The sequence below is a fragment of the Carica papaya genome, chromosome 2 (genome assembly GCF_054855325.1).
Source record: "Carica papaya isolate Zhongbai chromosome 2, ASM5485532v1, whole genome shotgun sequence".
Lineage (NCBI taxonomy): Eukaryota > Viridiplantae > Streptophyta > Magnoliopsida > Brassicales > Caricaceae > Carica > Carica papaya.
This window is the reverse complement of record NC_142310.1, coordinates 8,963,552-8,983,137: the sequence shown is the minus strand read 5'-3', so window position 1 is coordinate 8,983,137 and position 19,586 is coordinate 8,963,552. Positions and strand designations below refer to the sequence as shown.

The following is a 19,586-nucleotide window of genomic DNA, read 5'->3' as shown; positions in this document are numbered from 1 at the left end:
GAGAAGATAACACGTTATGATCGCATGCTAACTACCATAATTATAATATAATCAATCTATAAATAAAAAAACATTTTATTATAGTTCATCATATCTACTGAATATGGTTATTTTGTATCATAAAAAACGTATACAAATCTGAAACTCACAAACGTAAATTATGTTTAAGGTTTTTTTTTTTTTTTTTAAATTTTCATTTTTGTCTTTAGATTACTCACAAGGTTCTAAAATTTTGCTCTTAAAATTTAATTTTGTAAATTCGTAAAATTATTTAAATGTGTAATTTTTTTATATAACTGAAAATTTTTAAATGTATTTCTTTCTGTTTTATTAATTTTTAAATATATCCAAGTGAAAATGGAAAGAGATAAATCTTTTCATTTTAAATTATATTTTAAAATAATTTATAACTTAAGAAATCAAGTTATTACAAAAAAAAGTTATAGTTCTGAATTATAATATAGTTAATAATTGTCTGAAAATAAATATCGTTACAAGTGAATTTACTGTTTTAAAAATAAGTATTTAATCAATATGTAATAAATATATATTTATTAATTTCAATTATATTTTTAACTAATATTAAAATTAAATTAAATTCGTATAATATACTAATTATGAAATAATAAAATCGCAAAAATAAAGATTTTAATTTTTATGATAAAAAGAAGCAGCATAAAAATAACTAATATATATGTGTATATGTATATAAACATGATGTGAAAATAAGCAATTTAAAAAGTTATTCAGTTTGTAAGATACTAATGTTATCTTAAAGAAATAATAACATCAAATTGTAACATGAAAACTTTAATAATATGCATATAATTTAACCAGAAACAACTTGTTAACCAAAACAAATTTTTATACGGTACCAATAGTTTTACGATGGCAGTAAATGTGAAAATAATAATAACCATGACAATGGTAACAATTATTATGCAATGTCAATGACGTCAGCAATAATAATAGTGACGAAAAATATTGATGGTAACGGTAATAGTATGTAATAATAACGACAACGATAATATAGATAGTAGACGCAAAGATAGGTATGATGATAATGGCAACGTTAAAGGTTACAATAGTAGAGGTGGCTACAACGTGGATGACAACACGAACAGTAGTGATGATATCGGTAACAAGAGTAACAATGACGGTGATGGTCATGATAGTAAGGGTCGAATAGGATAGTGGTTGGGATGAGGTAGTGTTAACGTTAATAGTGATCGTGACAGTTGATATTATGGTGATAGTGGTGGTAGTGATGATAGCAATAATACTAGTAATAGCAATAACATAAATGTCATTCTTATTAAAGGGATACCATTGAAATAAAAAAAAAATTAGAAAATAGTTTAGGTTTTTTAGACATTACCTATATGGATAAATTTCTTTTCCAACTATAAGGTAGGTAATAGACTTTACTAATCTCTTACCCTCTATTATTTCAAATATCGGATAAATAAGTTAAACATTTTTTGTAAAGACTCGAATTCTCTAGAGAGAAAAGAGTGGTAATCTATGTATATAATTTTATAAATATGTGTATTAATGTTCTAAAATTTAAAATTTAATCATATATCTGATGTACGATGCTACAAATTATGAGACTCACTAAAACTCTTTATATTACATTGTTATAATGTAATTAAATTTATTTTACAAAATAATACTCTCAAAGTCTCTAAATGTTTATTAAGAGTTTTCTTTCGATTTTGAACGTGCTCTTGATATGAATTAATCTGCACTGAAGGACGTGTGAATTGGGGTGAGCTTCACGTACTCGATGAAAAAATAGACAGTGCCCATAAATAAGATATGCATTCATCCATCACATTAAATTTATAAAACATATGTAGATTTTATTTAAACCAAAATCCCAAGCATAACAATAATTTCACATATCACACCGTACTTTAAATTTAAATGAATCTAATTTAAAAGACAATCATATCCATTATCATTATCGCTAAATATAACCTAAGAAAACAATCAAGAATCTTATACTTTTCATTATCTATTCCAAACATGTTCATATTTAAATATTGTACATATTATTTTTATTTATAAATATCATCAGATCATATTAGATTTATATGCAGATAATTTCGTTTTATTCATATATACCATCAACCATGTCAGGTATGTATTCAGATAGTTTTCATGTTCAGGAAAAATAATACTATCAGTTCACGCAATCATCCATACACAATATTAAGATATCGTTAGAATCACAGTGAGAAACACAATCATTACACATCTCAATGAATATGAAACTTTGGATTTCTTACCATTTCATTGAAACCATGATTACTTATAATTTTTGTTTTCGTTACATATTGTTATTTCTATTACTACACATGGACATATAAAATATTTCTTTTATAATTCATCTATCGTCTTCATATCTCGTCCAGTAATGAGCACCACAATTATAAATCATCTTAATACCCTATTTGGTATGAGCGTAATTAAACCAATTCCCAACCTTGTCTCGTATAAGACTTATCAACCCTGTACGACTGAGGACACATTTCTAGTAGGGTTCACCCTATGTACCAAGTTCGTATACTCTCTTCTATGATAACCGGTAAGTTATTTTCTTTTCAAATATTACTTCTATCTCATATCTCAACTTTAGAAACTTAAATATTTTTTAGATCTTATTTTTTAAAAGAAAAATTCACATCCAATTACGCATATGTGTGTATAACACATTATATATTTGCATCCATATCAATTTACATATACAATTACAGAGAGTCATTCACATGCAATCTACATTTATATGCAGATTTTTTTAAATATATATACACACACCAAGACATAATTTAAAAATAATGTATAAAATTTTAAATAATTATTTTAAATTCAATAATTAAAATTTTTATAAAAATATGAGTCTCGAATAAAAAAACTGATCTAATTCTTACTGCTTTACAAGTTTGAATTAAATTTCGTAAACTGATTGATTATCACGAATTTCAGTTCTTAAATTGATTTTTTAAATCTGTGTAGAAAATCACAATTATTCAATGTTAGGACCCAGTTTCCTTAATTTTATTTTATTTTTTTATTAGTTTAATTTTACCCATCAATTTGTTCCCAATTTAATTCTGCTGTAAGATTACTTTCCTAAATCTTCTTAGAACTTGCCTACAACATTTCTTTTTCCAAAAGTTCCAAAACCTAAATTTTAGTTACTATGTTTTTTACATATATTCATATATATATATATATATATAGATATAACACACACACACATGTACACTAATATTTATATGTGTATACATATATATACACGTACATGAACACTCTATGTATATATATACACAACACGCACCCATACCCTCTGTATTTATTATATACATCTACACCAACACATACGTATATATATGTATATTTTTTGCATATATATATATATATATATTTATAAATGCACAAACATATATGTGCGTATATATGGACACAAATACATAAACACTGCGCATATATTTTTATATACATAAGACACACACACATACCTAATGTATACATATGTATAACTACACCAACATGTATATATATATATATATATATACTGCATATGTACTTATCTACAAATACACACATATATATACATGGACATACAAAAATAAATGCTGCACACACACATATATATAAAATGTGTACTCATCTGCCGTATATGTATATTTATGCACTAACACCTATATATATTTTATCTCCTAATTCCCTTTTTTTTTTTAAAAAAAAAAAAAAAAGAAATTCTTCTGTTTTGTTCTTAACTGAATGCTTTTAGATTTGAGTTGCTCATCCTCCAAACTAATCAAACTTCCTTGCTTTTCTCCATTACGTTTACATTTGAGTTTTGACGATGTTATTCGGTAGTGATTAGAGAAAAGAATAAAGGAATCTTGTTTATTTTCAAGTTTTAAAATGTGATAAAGAAGAAAGAGAAATGATTTAAAGTTGTAGGAGTAGGAGTAGGAGAAGAGAATAAGGAGGGGCTCTACGATTTCCTCCTTCATGGGAGTTATGAAGATTTTAGAGGCTGAGCACAGGGGGGGTCTAAGGGTAAAAAGAAGACACCGATCGATGAGTAGATAATAAACTTGTAGAAAACAAAATGAAATCATGCAAAGAAAGAAAGCATTTTCTTTATCTTTTAGTTATAGGATAAGGTGAATTTTAGGTGAAAAATGAAAGAGAGGTGAGCTTTATTTTTGTGGCTTTGGAATTCAAAGAATGAACTAAAAACAATAAGTAAAAGAAGATTTTCTAGGAGCTTCCAAGTATAATTTAGTTTAAGAAACGGCCGGTTTAATTCTAAAAATCTCGTAGATGCATGATAATAAGAAAAAACTAAGAAGAAGATGGATAGAGAAGGAAGACTAAATCGTACACAGATTGAGAGAGGTATTTCAATCATCTTTTTTTTTTCCCCTTCTCATTAGTTGTTAACTGAAAACATATTAACTATCTAGTTAAGTTAATTTTCTTTAGTTACATTTTTGTAAGATAAATTTAAATATGCACATAACTAATTATATTGCTGTATATAGTTTATGTATAAAGTAATATTTTTATAAAATATAGTACAAACTAATAAAATTTTTATAATTTATCTTTAGTTTATCTAAACATAATCTTATTCGATTATAAATCAATAATTTAATATGTCAGTAACACAAACTCGTGTAGGTTAAATTTAAAACGATTCACCTTGACATTTAAATTAGTAGGTATCAAAATTTATCGCTCCAGATGATTTAAATTGACTTAGATGACAAAGAAATATATATTTTTATTGAAAAATTTCAGAAGAAAATCGTGAAGATGAAGTGGTATACATAAATGGAAAATTTATGAGAAAGCTTCGGATGACAGAAACAGAAGAGTTGGTGGGTCCAAAAAAGTCATATATATATATTATGTATATAATAAAGATACCAAAAAATCATATGTATGGATACGTATATATCTCCTTTTGCTTCTTCAGAAAAAAGATGGAAATAAAAATAAAGTGGTAGTTGGAGAGAAGTTGCCTAATAGTAAAGAATAGGTGGTTAACAACATAACCGGACATGCACGCTTGTGATCGAGATGTACCAACACATACATGAAGTTAGACGTTGGTAAATCATGTTTTAATATTTCTATTAACATTTTCCATGTCTATTAGAATTTTTAATTAATTATAAAAGATAATTTTAATGTAACATTTAGAACTCTAATGTCGATGAATATGAATATTATCACAACATTTTTAACTAGTAGAACAGATAAATATTAAATATACAGCGGAACTACACTTTAATACATATCACTTATGACTGAATAATTATTTGTAAACAAATAATTGAGACATCTAAATTAATTTATAAAATTAAAATAAAAATTAATAAAGTTTTCTTCGTCATATTTCCTTAATATTTGACTTCATTTGACCTGAATAAAAATGAATTTTGGTTAACTTCACGAGTTCAGTAAGAAAAATAATTTTATAATAGAGACTTACGTACATACATTCATATAATATATAAAATATAATAATTTTTATCATAAAAAAATGTCAAACAAGTATCACAATCAAAATACACAACAAAACAAATCATTACACAAAATATATTTTAATCCTCACTCTTCTAATCTAATTCTTATTCTCCTTTCAAATCAAGCTCATGAATTTACAAATTCCTCAAACCAAAATAGGTTTATTCACACACATATATCACTCAACTTAGATTTATAATTTCACATTATTTAGTCTTTTAAAACTTAATTAAGTTACCATCGCGCGATGCCCATTATATTATCGAGGAGATGCGAAATGGATCCTACTATCACATAGATAACACACACACACACACACACACAAATCTTACAATGGCCACAGCTTACTAGGTGACCCACACTCACAAATAGCTATCCACGTCTGGATTAGGTTTCAGACTCTATTCATGTACAGGTTCATTATACCTGCTGAACTTCAGTCACACACGCACCCTTCCCTCCTCGATGTATAACTAACGAATTAAGTCTCTTATTTACTCTTCACAGTTTTCGTATGATTGCCTTCCTAGTGGTTTATTCAGTCTATTTTTTTAACTAACTTACACTTCTCAATTTTTTTGGTGTTTGTTTTACAGATCTATTTAATTTATTTAGTTTCTTATATAAAAATCTAAAATTTATATTAATTTAAGTTACTAACTTTTACACACAATTAAATATAAACACACACACAATCTCTACTGATATATACACACACGTTCATACTTAAATACGTGTACACAATCATACACAACATACCAGATATATATATATATATGTATTCACGTATTTGTTCTTATCAGCTCTGTTCTTATCAATTCTCTTCTTATCAATTCATATCTTATTCATCGTATATTTTTATATATATACACACACACATGCGTAATAACGTATATATATACACTATATAAACACACACAAATACAAATTAGACATATTAATTATATTTATATTATATTACACATACATTTAAATATTCACATATAATACACTATAGATGTACACATTTACATAAATATATAATTTATGTATCCATACAGATTACACATAATTCTTAAATATGGTGTGATCAAAAAAATTTTGAGAATCATTTCTAACTCGATTTATAGTTATCTCAGAAATCCGAATACTGTTTGAATAATTTTACTCGTTTATAATAAAAACACATATATTAAATTATGAATAATTTTAAAAATTATATTACGCGAAATTAAGAACGAATTTTACCTTAGAACACGTAGTTCTGGTCGCCAACATCACCACGCGTTATCATATGCGTGTTATCGAAAATATTAAACATTGATGATCAAATTAGCATGCGTGGTCGCATGCGACACACCAACATCATATTTAGTTGCCACCTTTCTATTTTTCTTCCTTAATTTAATTCTATTTTTTTTTATTTTATTTCTTCTCTCTTTTTTTTTCTTCTTTTTTTTCTCCTTTTTTTTCTTATATCATTTTTTTTTCTTTTTTTCCTTTTTTTTTCTTTCTTCCTCTTTTTTTCTTTTTTTTTTCTTTTCCTTCTCTTTTTCTTTCTTTTTTTTCCTTTCCTTCCTTCTTCTTCCTCCTTTCCCGTAACTTCCTTTTTTTTTTTTTTTCTTTCTTCTTCCTTTTTTTTCTTCTTCTCTTCTTCTTCTTTTTCTTTCTTTTCCTTTCTTCTTCTTCTTCTTCTTCTTCTTCTCTCTCTCTCTCTATCTCTCTCTCTCTCTTCTTCTCCTTCTTCTTCTCTTCTTTTATTTTTCTTCTTCTTCTTCATTCTTCTACTCTCTCTCTCTCTCTCTCTCTCCCTCCTTATTATGACGTCTCACCTTCGTGACTGTATCTCACGCCTCCTCCTCACGCAGCTAAGGCTCCTCCTCTCACTCTGCTCTCTCGGCCTCGATCCTCACTCAGCTCGAACTCATCTCTCACCCGCTCGAACTCAGCTCTCTTCCTCTCTCTCTTCTCTTTTTTTTTTCTTTTTTTTTCTGTTATTTTATTATATATATATATATATTTTTTTTTTGCCACGTGGTTTGTTCCCCTTCTCCTTGCATTCTTCTTCTTTTTTTTAATTAATTAATATATATTATTATTTTTTCTTTTGTACCCACCTGAGTATTACATTTAAAACGTAAATTTTAAATAATTCCAGTATAAGGTTTTAGGAGATTTGCTACACCAATTTTTATTCATTTATTTTCTGTATTGTATATTTCTGGTATCAAATCAATGACATAAATAAATTAGTATAATATTTACATAGTATCAAAGTATAACTAATTTTTTTCTCTATTTTTATCATACCTAACAACATGGCCAAGTAAATTATGTTCAAAATTCCTAATAATAACAATACAAACAACTCCCAATTTAACCTAACTCCACTTGATCATTCATCACCTTTCTTTTCGCAATGTTCCTATCATCGATGAGCCATCCTTGTTTTAAATCCTTTAAATATTGTTACTATTTCCTGATAAAAATAAACTTTGTTTTACTAATGATTTTTTAAAGAAACTTTTAAAAGGCTCACGAAATGGGAGAAATATAATTTCATAGTTATGTCGTAGTTTTTAGATTTATTTATTAGAGAACTACAAAAGAATGTAGCCCATGTGGAGATGGCCGATAAAATATGGCTCGACTCATCAATTGAGGGATAATTTGCCAACAAGATATATTCCAAAATCTTAATTCATCCCAATTTTGCATAATCCAGAACCCTGCAACTAAGAAGCTGATTACAAGAGTGAAACAAGAGATGAGATTTATTAATTGAAGTCTAATGCACAAATTTTTGCAGCTTTTTCAGAGTGGCAGTCCTGTACAACTATGTCATCAACGATTTGATCATTCCTCATTTTGTAACTCATCTTATTTGCCTTTTCAGATTTCTTTTTCTACTGATGTGCTAGACTGTTATAGTATTTGTTAATATGCAAAGAAGAGAAACAACTCCATTTGAAATTGAGACTTACGAGCATAATCATTAAACTAAAAACTAGTTTGATTTGAAAAGTAAACTAAGGACGTTTCCTCGAATTTAATGCTTGTTGCATGGATGAACAAGCTAGTGAACATATTAAATCGCTTTTATAAGTATAACAAGATTAAAAATAAATAAATAAATAAAAAGAGGGATGAAGCAAAGACAGTATGAGAAATCAAATTAAACAGTAGTTTTCAAACTAAATCACCTATCGGGAGCTGAACATCATCATATTCCTATAGATCAAACTCAGCAATGACGTTTTGAATTTGACAACCAATGATCGATCTATCTTGTAAGATAGAGAAGAAGAACATTCTCAGGAGGTAAAAATCTGAAGCCCGCTGACAGAGTCTTCCTCCCTTCAGAAGAAATCATGACAAGTACATCAACTTTACTGCATCTACTCCACCTGACAATAAAGAAGGATCCGACATCTTTTACTGCACTTTCTACAACTTGCTGATATTGTCTGAAATTGAAGGAGAGAGCATGGTTTGATGAAGCGAGGAGGATTGTGAATTTAAAGGAGAAGCTATATTAGTTTAAAGGGAGAAGTTGTAATTTAAATTTGAAGGAGAGTTTATGCAAGAGTGTTGTTCATAAGAAAAGGGATGTATGTTGTGGTTTTTATTATTCTGTTATAACGGAAATCGGGTTTTGTTGAATGAGGGTTACATCCTCAAACTCTCTAACTGCCACTAACTCCACTTCATATTTTTATATTTAATTTTTATCATATTATCAAATATTATTAATGAATTTCTTTTTTGGTAAATTTTGTTTTAATTATTTAGAGAATATGTATTATTTAATTAATAAATATATACATTTTTTTTTAACTTAATAAATATAATTAATTTGTATTTTATACATTAATTTATAGACGGATTATAATAAACAAAAGTACATTTATGAGAAGCCTAATATTTTAAAGAAAATCGAACTTGTTTGGCTGCCATGGCATTCGACAAAAGGCAGAGCAATGATGATCAACCATCAAAGCTCTTGTTGAAGGCATTTAAATAGAAATCAAAGAATTTTATGGTAGAAGTGTACAGGACTCTCTCAAGCATCATCGTATACACACAAAATCAAGTATCAAACCTCGCCCTCCGTTAATCAAAGAGTTGAAATAAATAAATTAATAAAAGATGTATGGTTTGAAAAATTATAGAAGAAGAATGTACCAATAGGAGACTGGAAATGTTATTCAAACTAGAAATTGATCAAAGAATTTTGAAAGAGAAACTGCAAAAACACCAAATTCGAGAATTTCTGAATTACAAGACAAAACGTTTCTTCATATCAAAGCTGGTAAAATGTAAATGACTGCTGCCTATCTGATCAACCTCTTCCAGCATGTCTTCCGGAAAAAGCATCTTCATCTACTCGATATGATATACGGGGTATTGGTGAGACGTAGTGGCTTTCCATCTTGTGTTTCACCAAGCATACTCTAATCCTCTGCGTCTGCAATCCGGCAACAAAAACAGATATCATCACCTCCGCACTGTTAAGTCTTTGTAAATGAATTCAAAACAAATTATAACATACCCTGTCCCTAACGTCACCATGATAGACATCAGGTGGAATGGCTTTGGGATTAAGATTGTACTCGTGCATGACCCAGGGGGTTTCGCGCCCATAAGGTGGCGTCCCTTTGTAGAACACCAGAGTCTTCATGAACCCAACAACTAGACTCCGCTTGTAAATCTTCTTATCCGTTTCAGTAGTCGTCCAGTACCCACTCCTTGTGGGCCGTATGAGATATTCATTTATTTCCTCTTTTAGATCGACGAAGTAATAGGCCATTCTACCCGGGCAATGCCTGAATTTCTCTGCACATCTCAAACCAATAATACAAATATGTTCATACCTCTTTTGCTAAAGAAAACTTCCAATTATACATACATATATAAATATGTAAGATCCGGCTGACAAAATCGTTGGCTAATTATTAGAAAACTAGCAAATCCCAGGGCCTACTTCTTAAAAGACAGTTTTCTCCTCAAGAACACAAAAGTAGTTAAAGTGAGGCAATTAACAAAGAAATTTGCCAGGGAAATTACTTATTGAAAGTTCATCAGCATCATATGAGTACAGATCAACCTCTTGGATAATGTGATCGTCCAACTCATTACCCCCGATCATCATCGCTAGAAATTTTACAATCAAGTCTTCATCACTCGGCTGAAAATGATAGCAATTTCGTGCTAATATCTGCTCTCCTACAGGCGTAGTTGAAGGAACTACGGCATCAAGTTCTCCTTGACGGCTCCTCTTAGACGAGCTGGAGGCCATCCGTTTTTTCCCCTTGTCTCTTTCCATCAGTTCTTCATCTGAACATGCATGAGAGGCCTTGCCTTTATGAGCTGAGGAGGGTTTTGGATTTTCTTCTGTTCCGAAACCTGGAACAGAGTCTTTAGCTGAGGAAGAATTCGGATTATCCTCTGTACTTCCAACAGAGCTACCAGAGGAAATTTTTGGATTATCGTTCGGATCCGAAGATGGAGCAGTTGCGATAGGTAAGGAAGAATCTGGATTATCCTGTGCTCCTGTGGAAGAGAAAGTTTGTGGATTAGCGTTTGCATCAGACGCCATAGCTGAGGAAGATTCTGAATTATTCTCCGAAACAGTAAGTAAGTATTTAGGTGAAGTGGGAAGAGAGAGAGAGAGAGAGAGAGAGAGGGTGGAATTTGAATGGCGCAATAATATGGCGGGAGATGTTGTTGTGTATGTATAGATGTAAGTAGAGAACGGTTGGGCAGTTAAAGATGCCGCGGAAGCACCTTCTTGGCGATGCGGAAATTAAAATTTATATTTCTCATATCAAATATTTAATTTTAATAATTTCTCAAATTTAAAGACATTTTATAAATATGGGTAAAGTAAACTTAACTGTTAGCTGCCATTTTTAAAGATTTAAATTTTGAAGGTATTTCTCATCTCATGCAAACAGAAATTAATCTTTAATATATAATACCATTAAATTATCTATTATTATAATCCACCAACATCTAAAGGGCAGCTAGGATTCTGATAAGTTCTAGATGGAGACTTCAACAAATTTTAAATATATTCTGGATAAATATTATGATAAAATTGTTATATGCATAATATATATATATATATATTCTCCAATTATTTAATAAAAATAAATTATATTTTACAAAAATAAAAACTGTTTAATTAAAACTTCTGGCAGTAATTATTAATATAAAATTATATAATTAAGAATTATTATATGGAACAAATTACATTATTAAACCCATTTAAACCAATACACTGAGATCAAATTGCATCATTTCCTTCTAATTAAGAACAAACTAGTTTGATCTAGTAGGAGTAAGGAAGTTCTTGAACCATTGAACAGAACTCTTTGGATATCTCTTCAGCTTATCATTGTAGTCCACAAAATACAGACCAAATCTTGAAGTGTACCCCGCTGCCCATTCCCAGTTGTCCAGCAAAGACCAAACAAAATACCCTTTTACATTGCATCCGTCCTCTCTGCATATGCATATATATTTACATACAAACCCAAACAACTATTACTTTTGCTCACTTCAAATACATACTAGAATATCAAGAATGAAAATGCAAAACATACTTGATAGCAGCAAGTAAGTTGGTTAGATAATCGTTATGGTATCTGATTCTCTTTTCGTCTTTTAATGCGTTATTTCGGGAGATTAGAGGATTATTCGGGTCATCCATCCCTGTAAATACAATAAGTTATCAAAAATTTGGTCTGAAACAAATTAGAATGCGAAGAAATAACACTCTTATATGCCATGTCATCAAATGCACAGCTTAATGAAATACATCTGCTGTTGTGTTCAATTTTATTATAACATATGAATGTCTCCAAATAAAAGCTTTTAGAAGATTACCATTCTCAGTGATAATCACTATTGGGTTTCCATATTTTTTCTTGATATAATTCATTAGGCTTCTCATGCTTTGAGGTACTATGTACAACCATATAGAATTTGCCTGACATTTCAGAAAGAAATAAAAACATTATTTCTGAATCTTAAGAGTACTAGTCTTTTTGTTCGTCACAAGTTAGACATTGACAAGGTCAGGTGAAAGAGGGGGTGTAAAATAGTAACTAGAAGAGAATAAATAATAGAGAGTGTATTGCGTACCCTGTCTCCAATTGCTTTTCCATCTTTAAATGCTGAATGTAATGAAAATGTGCAGTACCTTCGATCAGAAACTACTAGTATGGTATAAAACTATATATATATATATATTCTTTTAACAAAATTTAAACGGAAGTTCACAAAAAGAAAGATCAGTTTTAACTTACGAAGGGTAAAAGCACCCGAGTCTGCAACAGTGTCATTAAGTAGAAAACCAATTATACCAGTTTTATTGTTTGTTGCATAAAATGTAGTGTAGTGATTAATTCCAACAAAATCCAAAGAACCCTTAACAAGATCAGTCTCATAGGTGGTAAACTTAGGCAGTCGGCTTCCTACCCTACTCCTCATTGATATTGGATAATCTCCAAAAAACAAAGGCTCCAAAAACCTACAAACATAAAACGTATAATCAATCCTACAAAATTAAAAACATTTTCAAAATATATTTAAATTTTAGAAGGTATTGAACGAAAGAATGGTAATCAAATTACCAGCCAAGCTGAAAATCTTGGGCTCTTTGAGATGCTTCAATGTCTTCTGTGGTGTTTTTCTTTGGTTCATACCAAATTACGTCAAATGATAACCCAAGTGATCCATGTTGATTTGGCTGTAAGAGGAGCAAGTGTTGTTAGCTTTGTTATCTGATAATAACATTCTTGATTAAATTCTTAGCGTAATAACCAAGTTTCATTTCACCTTGTACTTTTTCCTATAAATATCAGCAACTGTTGCATGAGAAAGGAGGACATTGTGGGCAACAATGTAAGGTTCTGTTGCAGAGTTCCCTGCCCTGCAAAAGGTACGAAGCAAAATAGAGCAGCGTCCTGGCGCCTGGAGGCCTACATCATAACCTTGTATGGCGAATGTGTGAGGCTCATTGAATGTAATCCAATGCTTCACCCTATCACCAAATTTCTCAAAACAAGTCTCTGCATATACTGCAAAGTCGTTTCTGTAACAATGAAACTCAACAAATCAGCTAATTCGGTTGATTAAATGTTGAATCTGTACTGCAGAAAACACATATAATGTGCTGGAGCAAAGGAAATTGTGAGTGTTGATTCTTACATAATTTGTGGACTCAGCCATCCATTGTATCTATCTTCAAGCGCTTGAGGAAGGTCCCAATGGTAAAGCGTGATGTATGGTTCAATTCCTGAACTTGTTGCAATTTGATAATATAATTTCTCCTCAAAATTGCTTCATATATTCAAATAAAAGTGTACAAAGGATATAGTGAAATTTGAAGGGTATGCACCTTTAGCAAGTAAAGCATTGATGAGATTGTTGTAGTGATCCACTCCTGCCTGATTTATTTCACCAGTTCCATCTGTTTGTATATATTTAATGATATCACAGTTTTATTAGACTATTTATATTGATAAAAAGTTTATGACTATCTCAGTGTAAAAGACTTTACTGGGAAAAATCCTAGACCAAGCGATTGAAAATCTGTAGGCATCCATTCCCATATCCTTCATAAGTTGTACATCTCCCTGTTTCCACCACAAGCTGTTATTATAAATCTTTCCTTTATATGTATGTAGGTATCATGTATGGGAGTTTACCTCGTAGAGATGATACTGATCCACTGCGACATCAGCATTACTAAAATCTGCAATTTTACCTGCAAAATTATTTTCAATAACTTATTTTTTTAGGTGGATTCATATATAATGCCACTACAGTTGATAATATATAGTATGTCAAACAATTGTGTTTAACAAATGAATATCAATGAAATATGTATATTGATTTGAGGCCAACTAAAAAAGAAATGAATTGATTGGCCTCATATTACTATTGAGGTTGAATCAAAGATTCTCCATTACTTATTTTGTTTACTCGGCTTTATAATTATTTTTTTCTTTCGTAGAATTCACACTAGCAAATAATTATTGTCTTTTTATTTTATCATACCGTGAGATTTCATATAAATTTTTGTGCACCACCAAAACTTTCGCTACTTTATGACAATAACTTAAGCTATATATGTATATGTATATAAATATATTTTGGGACTTGAAGAAAAATACACTTCTTTCTTATAAACAAAGTAGGAAATAAAAGAAAAATACCAAAAGAATGTGAAAATTTGTCCCAAACGGTGGGTCCTCTTCCATCCTCTTTCACTGCCCCTTCGTACTGAGAGAAGAAAATATTGTCATATTGATTAATCCAATTATCAACTTAGCCTCTGTATATACATATATATATATATATATAGATATATTATACATTTGCTTTAGTATTTTTCTGTGTTCACTTTGTAACAGAAACCATAAATTTATGTCAGAATTCCATTTTCATATTTCAAACAGATAGGCTTCATTGTCTGCTTAGCTGTCATTTTAATGGACAGGACAATCAAGTCAAATTTGACATATAAAGTTCAATATATACACACACACACAGATCATGCAAAAAGATTCCTGTACATGTACATATATACCTGTTTAAGATAAATGTACAACGTATAAGAATCTAGTTTTTGCTTCTGTCTTAAGAAAGAAATTTAACAAATAATTTTATATACTTTATTTGTTCAGATAAGATTACCCCCCAAAAAAAGAATACTCATATACGGAATTAATTGTTTTCAATGTAAAAGATTGTGCACTACGTTTTCCATAAACTGAATATACACTGTATAACTTAAATCTATATATATCTACGAATTTAGAAAAAAAAAAAAAATTAAGTCTAAATAATCAACTAAAATTTCATTCTGCATATTGGAAAAAAAAATTAAAAAAAAAAAAAGAAATTAGAAGGAGTAGATAGCAACAAGTCAAGTACAGTTATATTCCCGCATATTCAGGACGTCATGCAGAGTATGCACTCTGGCCAACGGAGTAACTATCAACTATTAATTCTATTTAAGATGAGTTTCAAAACCGAAAGCATTCTGAAATTCAAATGAGGACAAATGAAATTATTGGAATGTATTTTAAATCTCAAAAATAGTGTAATTAATCAATTTGTTCGTCAGCGCTGCCAAACAAAACTCTTAACCACTTGTTGTCATATGATGTGAAAAAAATCACGTGAAATTCTAGAGAAACGATTTCCAGAATCGGATTGCAGAGAAACGAATTGCGATGATCTGTTTAATTTTAAAGGAAGCAGAAGAGAGAGACACGTAATATATACAATATGAATGAAAATGGAAGGAGAGAGAAATGAATTAATGCGTGAAACCTGGAAAGCAGAAGAAGCGGTCCCAAACACAAAACCCGGCGGGAAACTGCTTCTGTTGATCTCTGACGCTATGCATTTCTTCATCGCCAATACCTCCATAATCGTCACCATTATCAAGCCAATTATGTGTTTTCTTAACAACATGACTCCTCAATACGCAAGAAAACAAACTCGTAATTGAACGGGAGAAAGAATTACAGATTCTTCAAGATTGAACTGGTGACTGGATAAAATACAGATTCAAAGCGTAAGTATATATGGAGTCAAAGACTATACATATAGAAAGAGAAAGAGGGAAAGGGAATGTGAACTAGAGAAAAAATTTGGAGACAAATATTGTAGTTGGGCTTTAGTAGGTGGTTGTAATTTATAGATTGTCGGAGTGAGCAGAAATTATATACATATACATATATATAGATATTGTATGTATAATAAAGGAGTTGATGTACGTTCACACGGTTTTGGGGGGGTTTCTGCTTCACTCGAGCCTTTCTTTTTCTGGTTGTAATGGTTTGGATTGTCTTATTCACGCATTATGCCTTTTAGTCCACCTTCATTATTATCTAAATTCTATTTTGTTTTATTTGTATATTATATATATTTAGTCTTATTTAAATGACGTGATCATTTTTTAAAAATTATACAAATATTTTTGTCATTTGAGATATTAGAAGAATATTATATATATATATATATATATATATATATATCACGTGAGATTATTAAAAATTTACTATGTTTTATAAAATAAAATAAAAAAAAGTATTTCTTTTAACTTTATTTTATTTTTTGAGAAAAGGAAGTAGAAATAGGATTCGGATTTGAATTTTTAACTTTATAATAAGTATATTAGGGGGATGGATAATCTTTTCTCTTTGTTCCTTTTAGTTAAATCAAGAAAAATACGTATTAAAAAGAAAAAAGATGCAATTGTAAGATTTTGTAAATATAAACTCATGGAGAAATGTTTGAAGAATGAAAAAAAAAAAAGGGTTTAATCTATACTAATTAGTGCGGTTTAAATATGAGATCATGAGGAGTTATTTTTCCCAATTATGATTAATTTTACTATTTCATTTAATTTCCTTTAATTATAAAATTATTGAAATCACACGTTAATGGTAATTTATTACAAATAATATATGCATATTTAATATCAACAATAAATTTCATGATTCAATTTTTTTTTTTTGTTTTTCAAATAAATTACACCATTCAATTAGTACAATAATACATGCTTAGATAATATACTTTCATTTATTATTTTTTGTTACTTTCAAAAATAAATTATGTTCCTATAAGGATTATCATATATATATATATATATATTTAAAACAGATTTTCTTAGCTGCTATAATATGAGTTAATTAAAATATAAATTATTCTATCTTAATTTCCTTTAGAATTGTAAAGAAAATACAATTCCATTTAGTATATGCAAATAGTTTTTTATTTTCATTTCATAAACTCAAGTGTGTTTATATATATATGGTTTTCATAAAAATATATGAGATGATGTTCTCGTGAAGTAGTGAACACTAATTTTTTTTATAGAAAATATTAATATAAGATTTGAAAAAATTAAACTTGTTATTTTTATTATTAATTACTTTATATATATATATATATATAGTTACGTATCAAATATTAAAAATGTTTAATTTACCGTAGCATGTTTTTGGTGCCTTGATTCTCAAATTAAGTTTTAATTAAATCATGTTAATTATCTAAATTGGGTATTGATGATCCCGACAGCTACCATATATATATGCATATGTATATGTATATGTGTGTGTGTGTGTGTGTATACGTGGAAAAAGCAGTATTTAAGTCGTATAGCAACTTTTAAAGTTGTTATTCAAGTCACCCCATGCTTGTTTCTTTTACCTTCGGTTTCGTACCAGGAACCAATAAAAAACTTATGCTTTTACTCCAAGGAATCCACATGCACCACTCGTTATCCATAAAAGATATTATTGTATGTATGTGTGTTTGTGTGTGTGTATATATATATATATATATTAGTTAGTAGTCTTTCATACACTTGCTCTCCATACGCGTTATTTTTAATTTCTTTAAATATACTAAGTAATATAATTATGTTAAAATAAAATATTTAATTTACAAAAGGCAATTATTTGGAAAAATAAATTCTAAATGATTTAAACTTAAAATTAAACTATATAAAATAATTATTTATTATAATTTATTTAATTACCATTAGTGTTTTAAAATAACTACACAAATCAATAAATAATTAGAATAACTCAAATTATGCGGCCAAAAAATTGGATGATGATGATGATGAATTAATGTTTGATCAGAAATTGTAATTTAATAAATATTATTAATTATATTTATTAGTAATTATTAACAAAATATTATGCATATGTTATAATCTTGTTTTAATTAAGTACAATGAATCATATTAATTCAATTTATAAAAACAAATCGTAATTGAATTATATTAATTAAATACGTACTTGAAATATATTATTCAATTTAATAATCTTTTTTTTTTTCACTTCTCTTAACAGAAAAAATAAACGAAATGAATAATAAAATAAAACAAGACAAAAATTCCACATCATTTTTCTCTGCCGAAGGCTTGTTTAAGCTTCAAAGCAACGCAATGTATAATATAAACAACAACTTAATTTATTCTTTCGTTAAAATCTACTTAATTTATTAAAGAATTAATGAACTAGAACAATACGCGATCAAGTTTATGCTCAAAAAAATTTGTTTCTCATGCATATATATATGTTGGGTTTTAATGAATTTATTGTGCATGAAAAACTATCAAATTAATTGAATCGAACTTTAATCTATTAATGTTAAACGTGTAATATCCCGAATTTAGAATTTAAACTTGAGATAACATAAATTAATTTTAAGAATAATAATAAAATATTTAATTTTAATTTTTTAAAAATTTTCTTTAAATATTTGCATTTTGGATGTCTTTGAAAATAATTTCAAAATGAATGGACCAAACTAAAAATAAAGGATAACTCATTTGAAAAGAAAAATTGAAAACAGGTGCCAAAGTGCAAAAATGGAGAGAGTGGCCACGTGGGACAACCACATTAGTAGCACGACCATTTGCCTTGCACCGCATGGCAGACACAACAGCACGTGTTCCATGCAGAAGGCCACGCGGGCAATCCGCGTGCCAAGTGATCCAACAGTCCGTATTTACTCCTGCGCGAACGAATGACTCAGATCTATTTTCTCTTTAGGTGCGATCAAATGGTCATTGTGCCTTCAATCAAATGATCCAAAATTATTTTTCGAATAAGTTAAATCCAATGGCTGATATCGGTCCATACGGGCCTGAATGGACGGCCCAGATCAAGAGAAGGGGAGTATTTAAACTCCTCTTCCATCAAAATCCTAACCTTAACTGCACACCAGCTTGCCAAAGAAGAAGAAGAATGGCGGCTGGAGGAGAAGCCAGCCACCATTACCATCATACTAGAGACCCAAATCAACGCCGATAAGTGCGATTCTCTCCCGTTTGTCCCCTTTTTCCATTCTAAGTTACCCAAAACCCTTATTGATGCAGGAAAACTCGAGGAAAGTTAAAAACGTATGGCGAAGCTCGGCTGAGCCACCACACCCGAAACTAGAAAATACTATGATAAGAATCCCTCACTTTTTCCCCTGTTACGGTTAAATTAAAGTCAAATTAATAATAA

At 29.2% G+C, this 19,586-nt stretch overlaps 2 protein-coding genes across 2 annotated transcripts; both read right to left on the bottom strand.

Annotated features, from left to right (window-relative positions):
• Positions 1–9,715: 9,715 nt before the first annotated feature.
• On the bottom strand, positions 9,716–11,292 carry LOC148268743 (NAC domain-containing protein 26-like). The gene is made up of 3 exons (XM_088213196.1): positions 10,603–11,292; positions 10,088–10,371; positions 9,716–10,003 (listed from the first exon to the last, which is right to left on the bottom strand). The coding sequence occupies exons 1-3, from the start codon at positions 11,132–11,134 to the stop codon at positions 9,878–9,880; spliced, it is 942 nt and encodes a 313-aa protein (XP_088069322.1). The 5' UTR covers positions 11,135–11,292; the 3' UTR covers positions 9,716–9,877.
• Positions 11,293–11,717: 425 nt separating this feature from the next.
• BGLU40 (beta glucosidase 40) lies at positions 11,718–16,299 on the bottom strand. Its single transcript, XM_022054815.2, has 13 exons — positions 15,886–16,299; positions 14,763–14,829; positions 14,253–14,311; positions 14,105–14,180; positions 13,943–14,014; positions 13,753–13,840; positions 13,381–13,636; positions 13,176–13,291; positions 12,849–13,072; positions 12,685–12,716; positions 12,427–12,529; positions 12,144–12,252; positions 11,718–12,043 (listed from the first exon to the last, which is right to left on the bottom strand). Exons 1-13 carry the CDS (start codon positions 16,027–16,029, stop codon positions 11,860–11,862), a joined length of 1,530 nt encoding a protein of 509 aa, XP_021910507.1. The 5' UTR covers positions 16,030–16,299; the 3' UTR covers positions 11,718–11,859.
• Between the last annotated feature and the right edge of the window lie 3,287 nt (positions 16,300–19,586).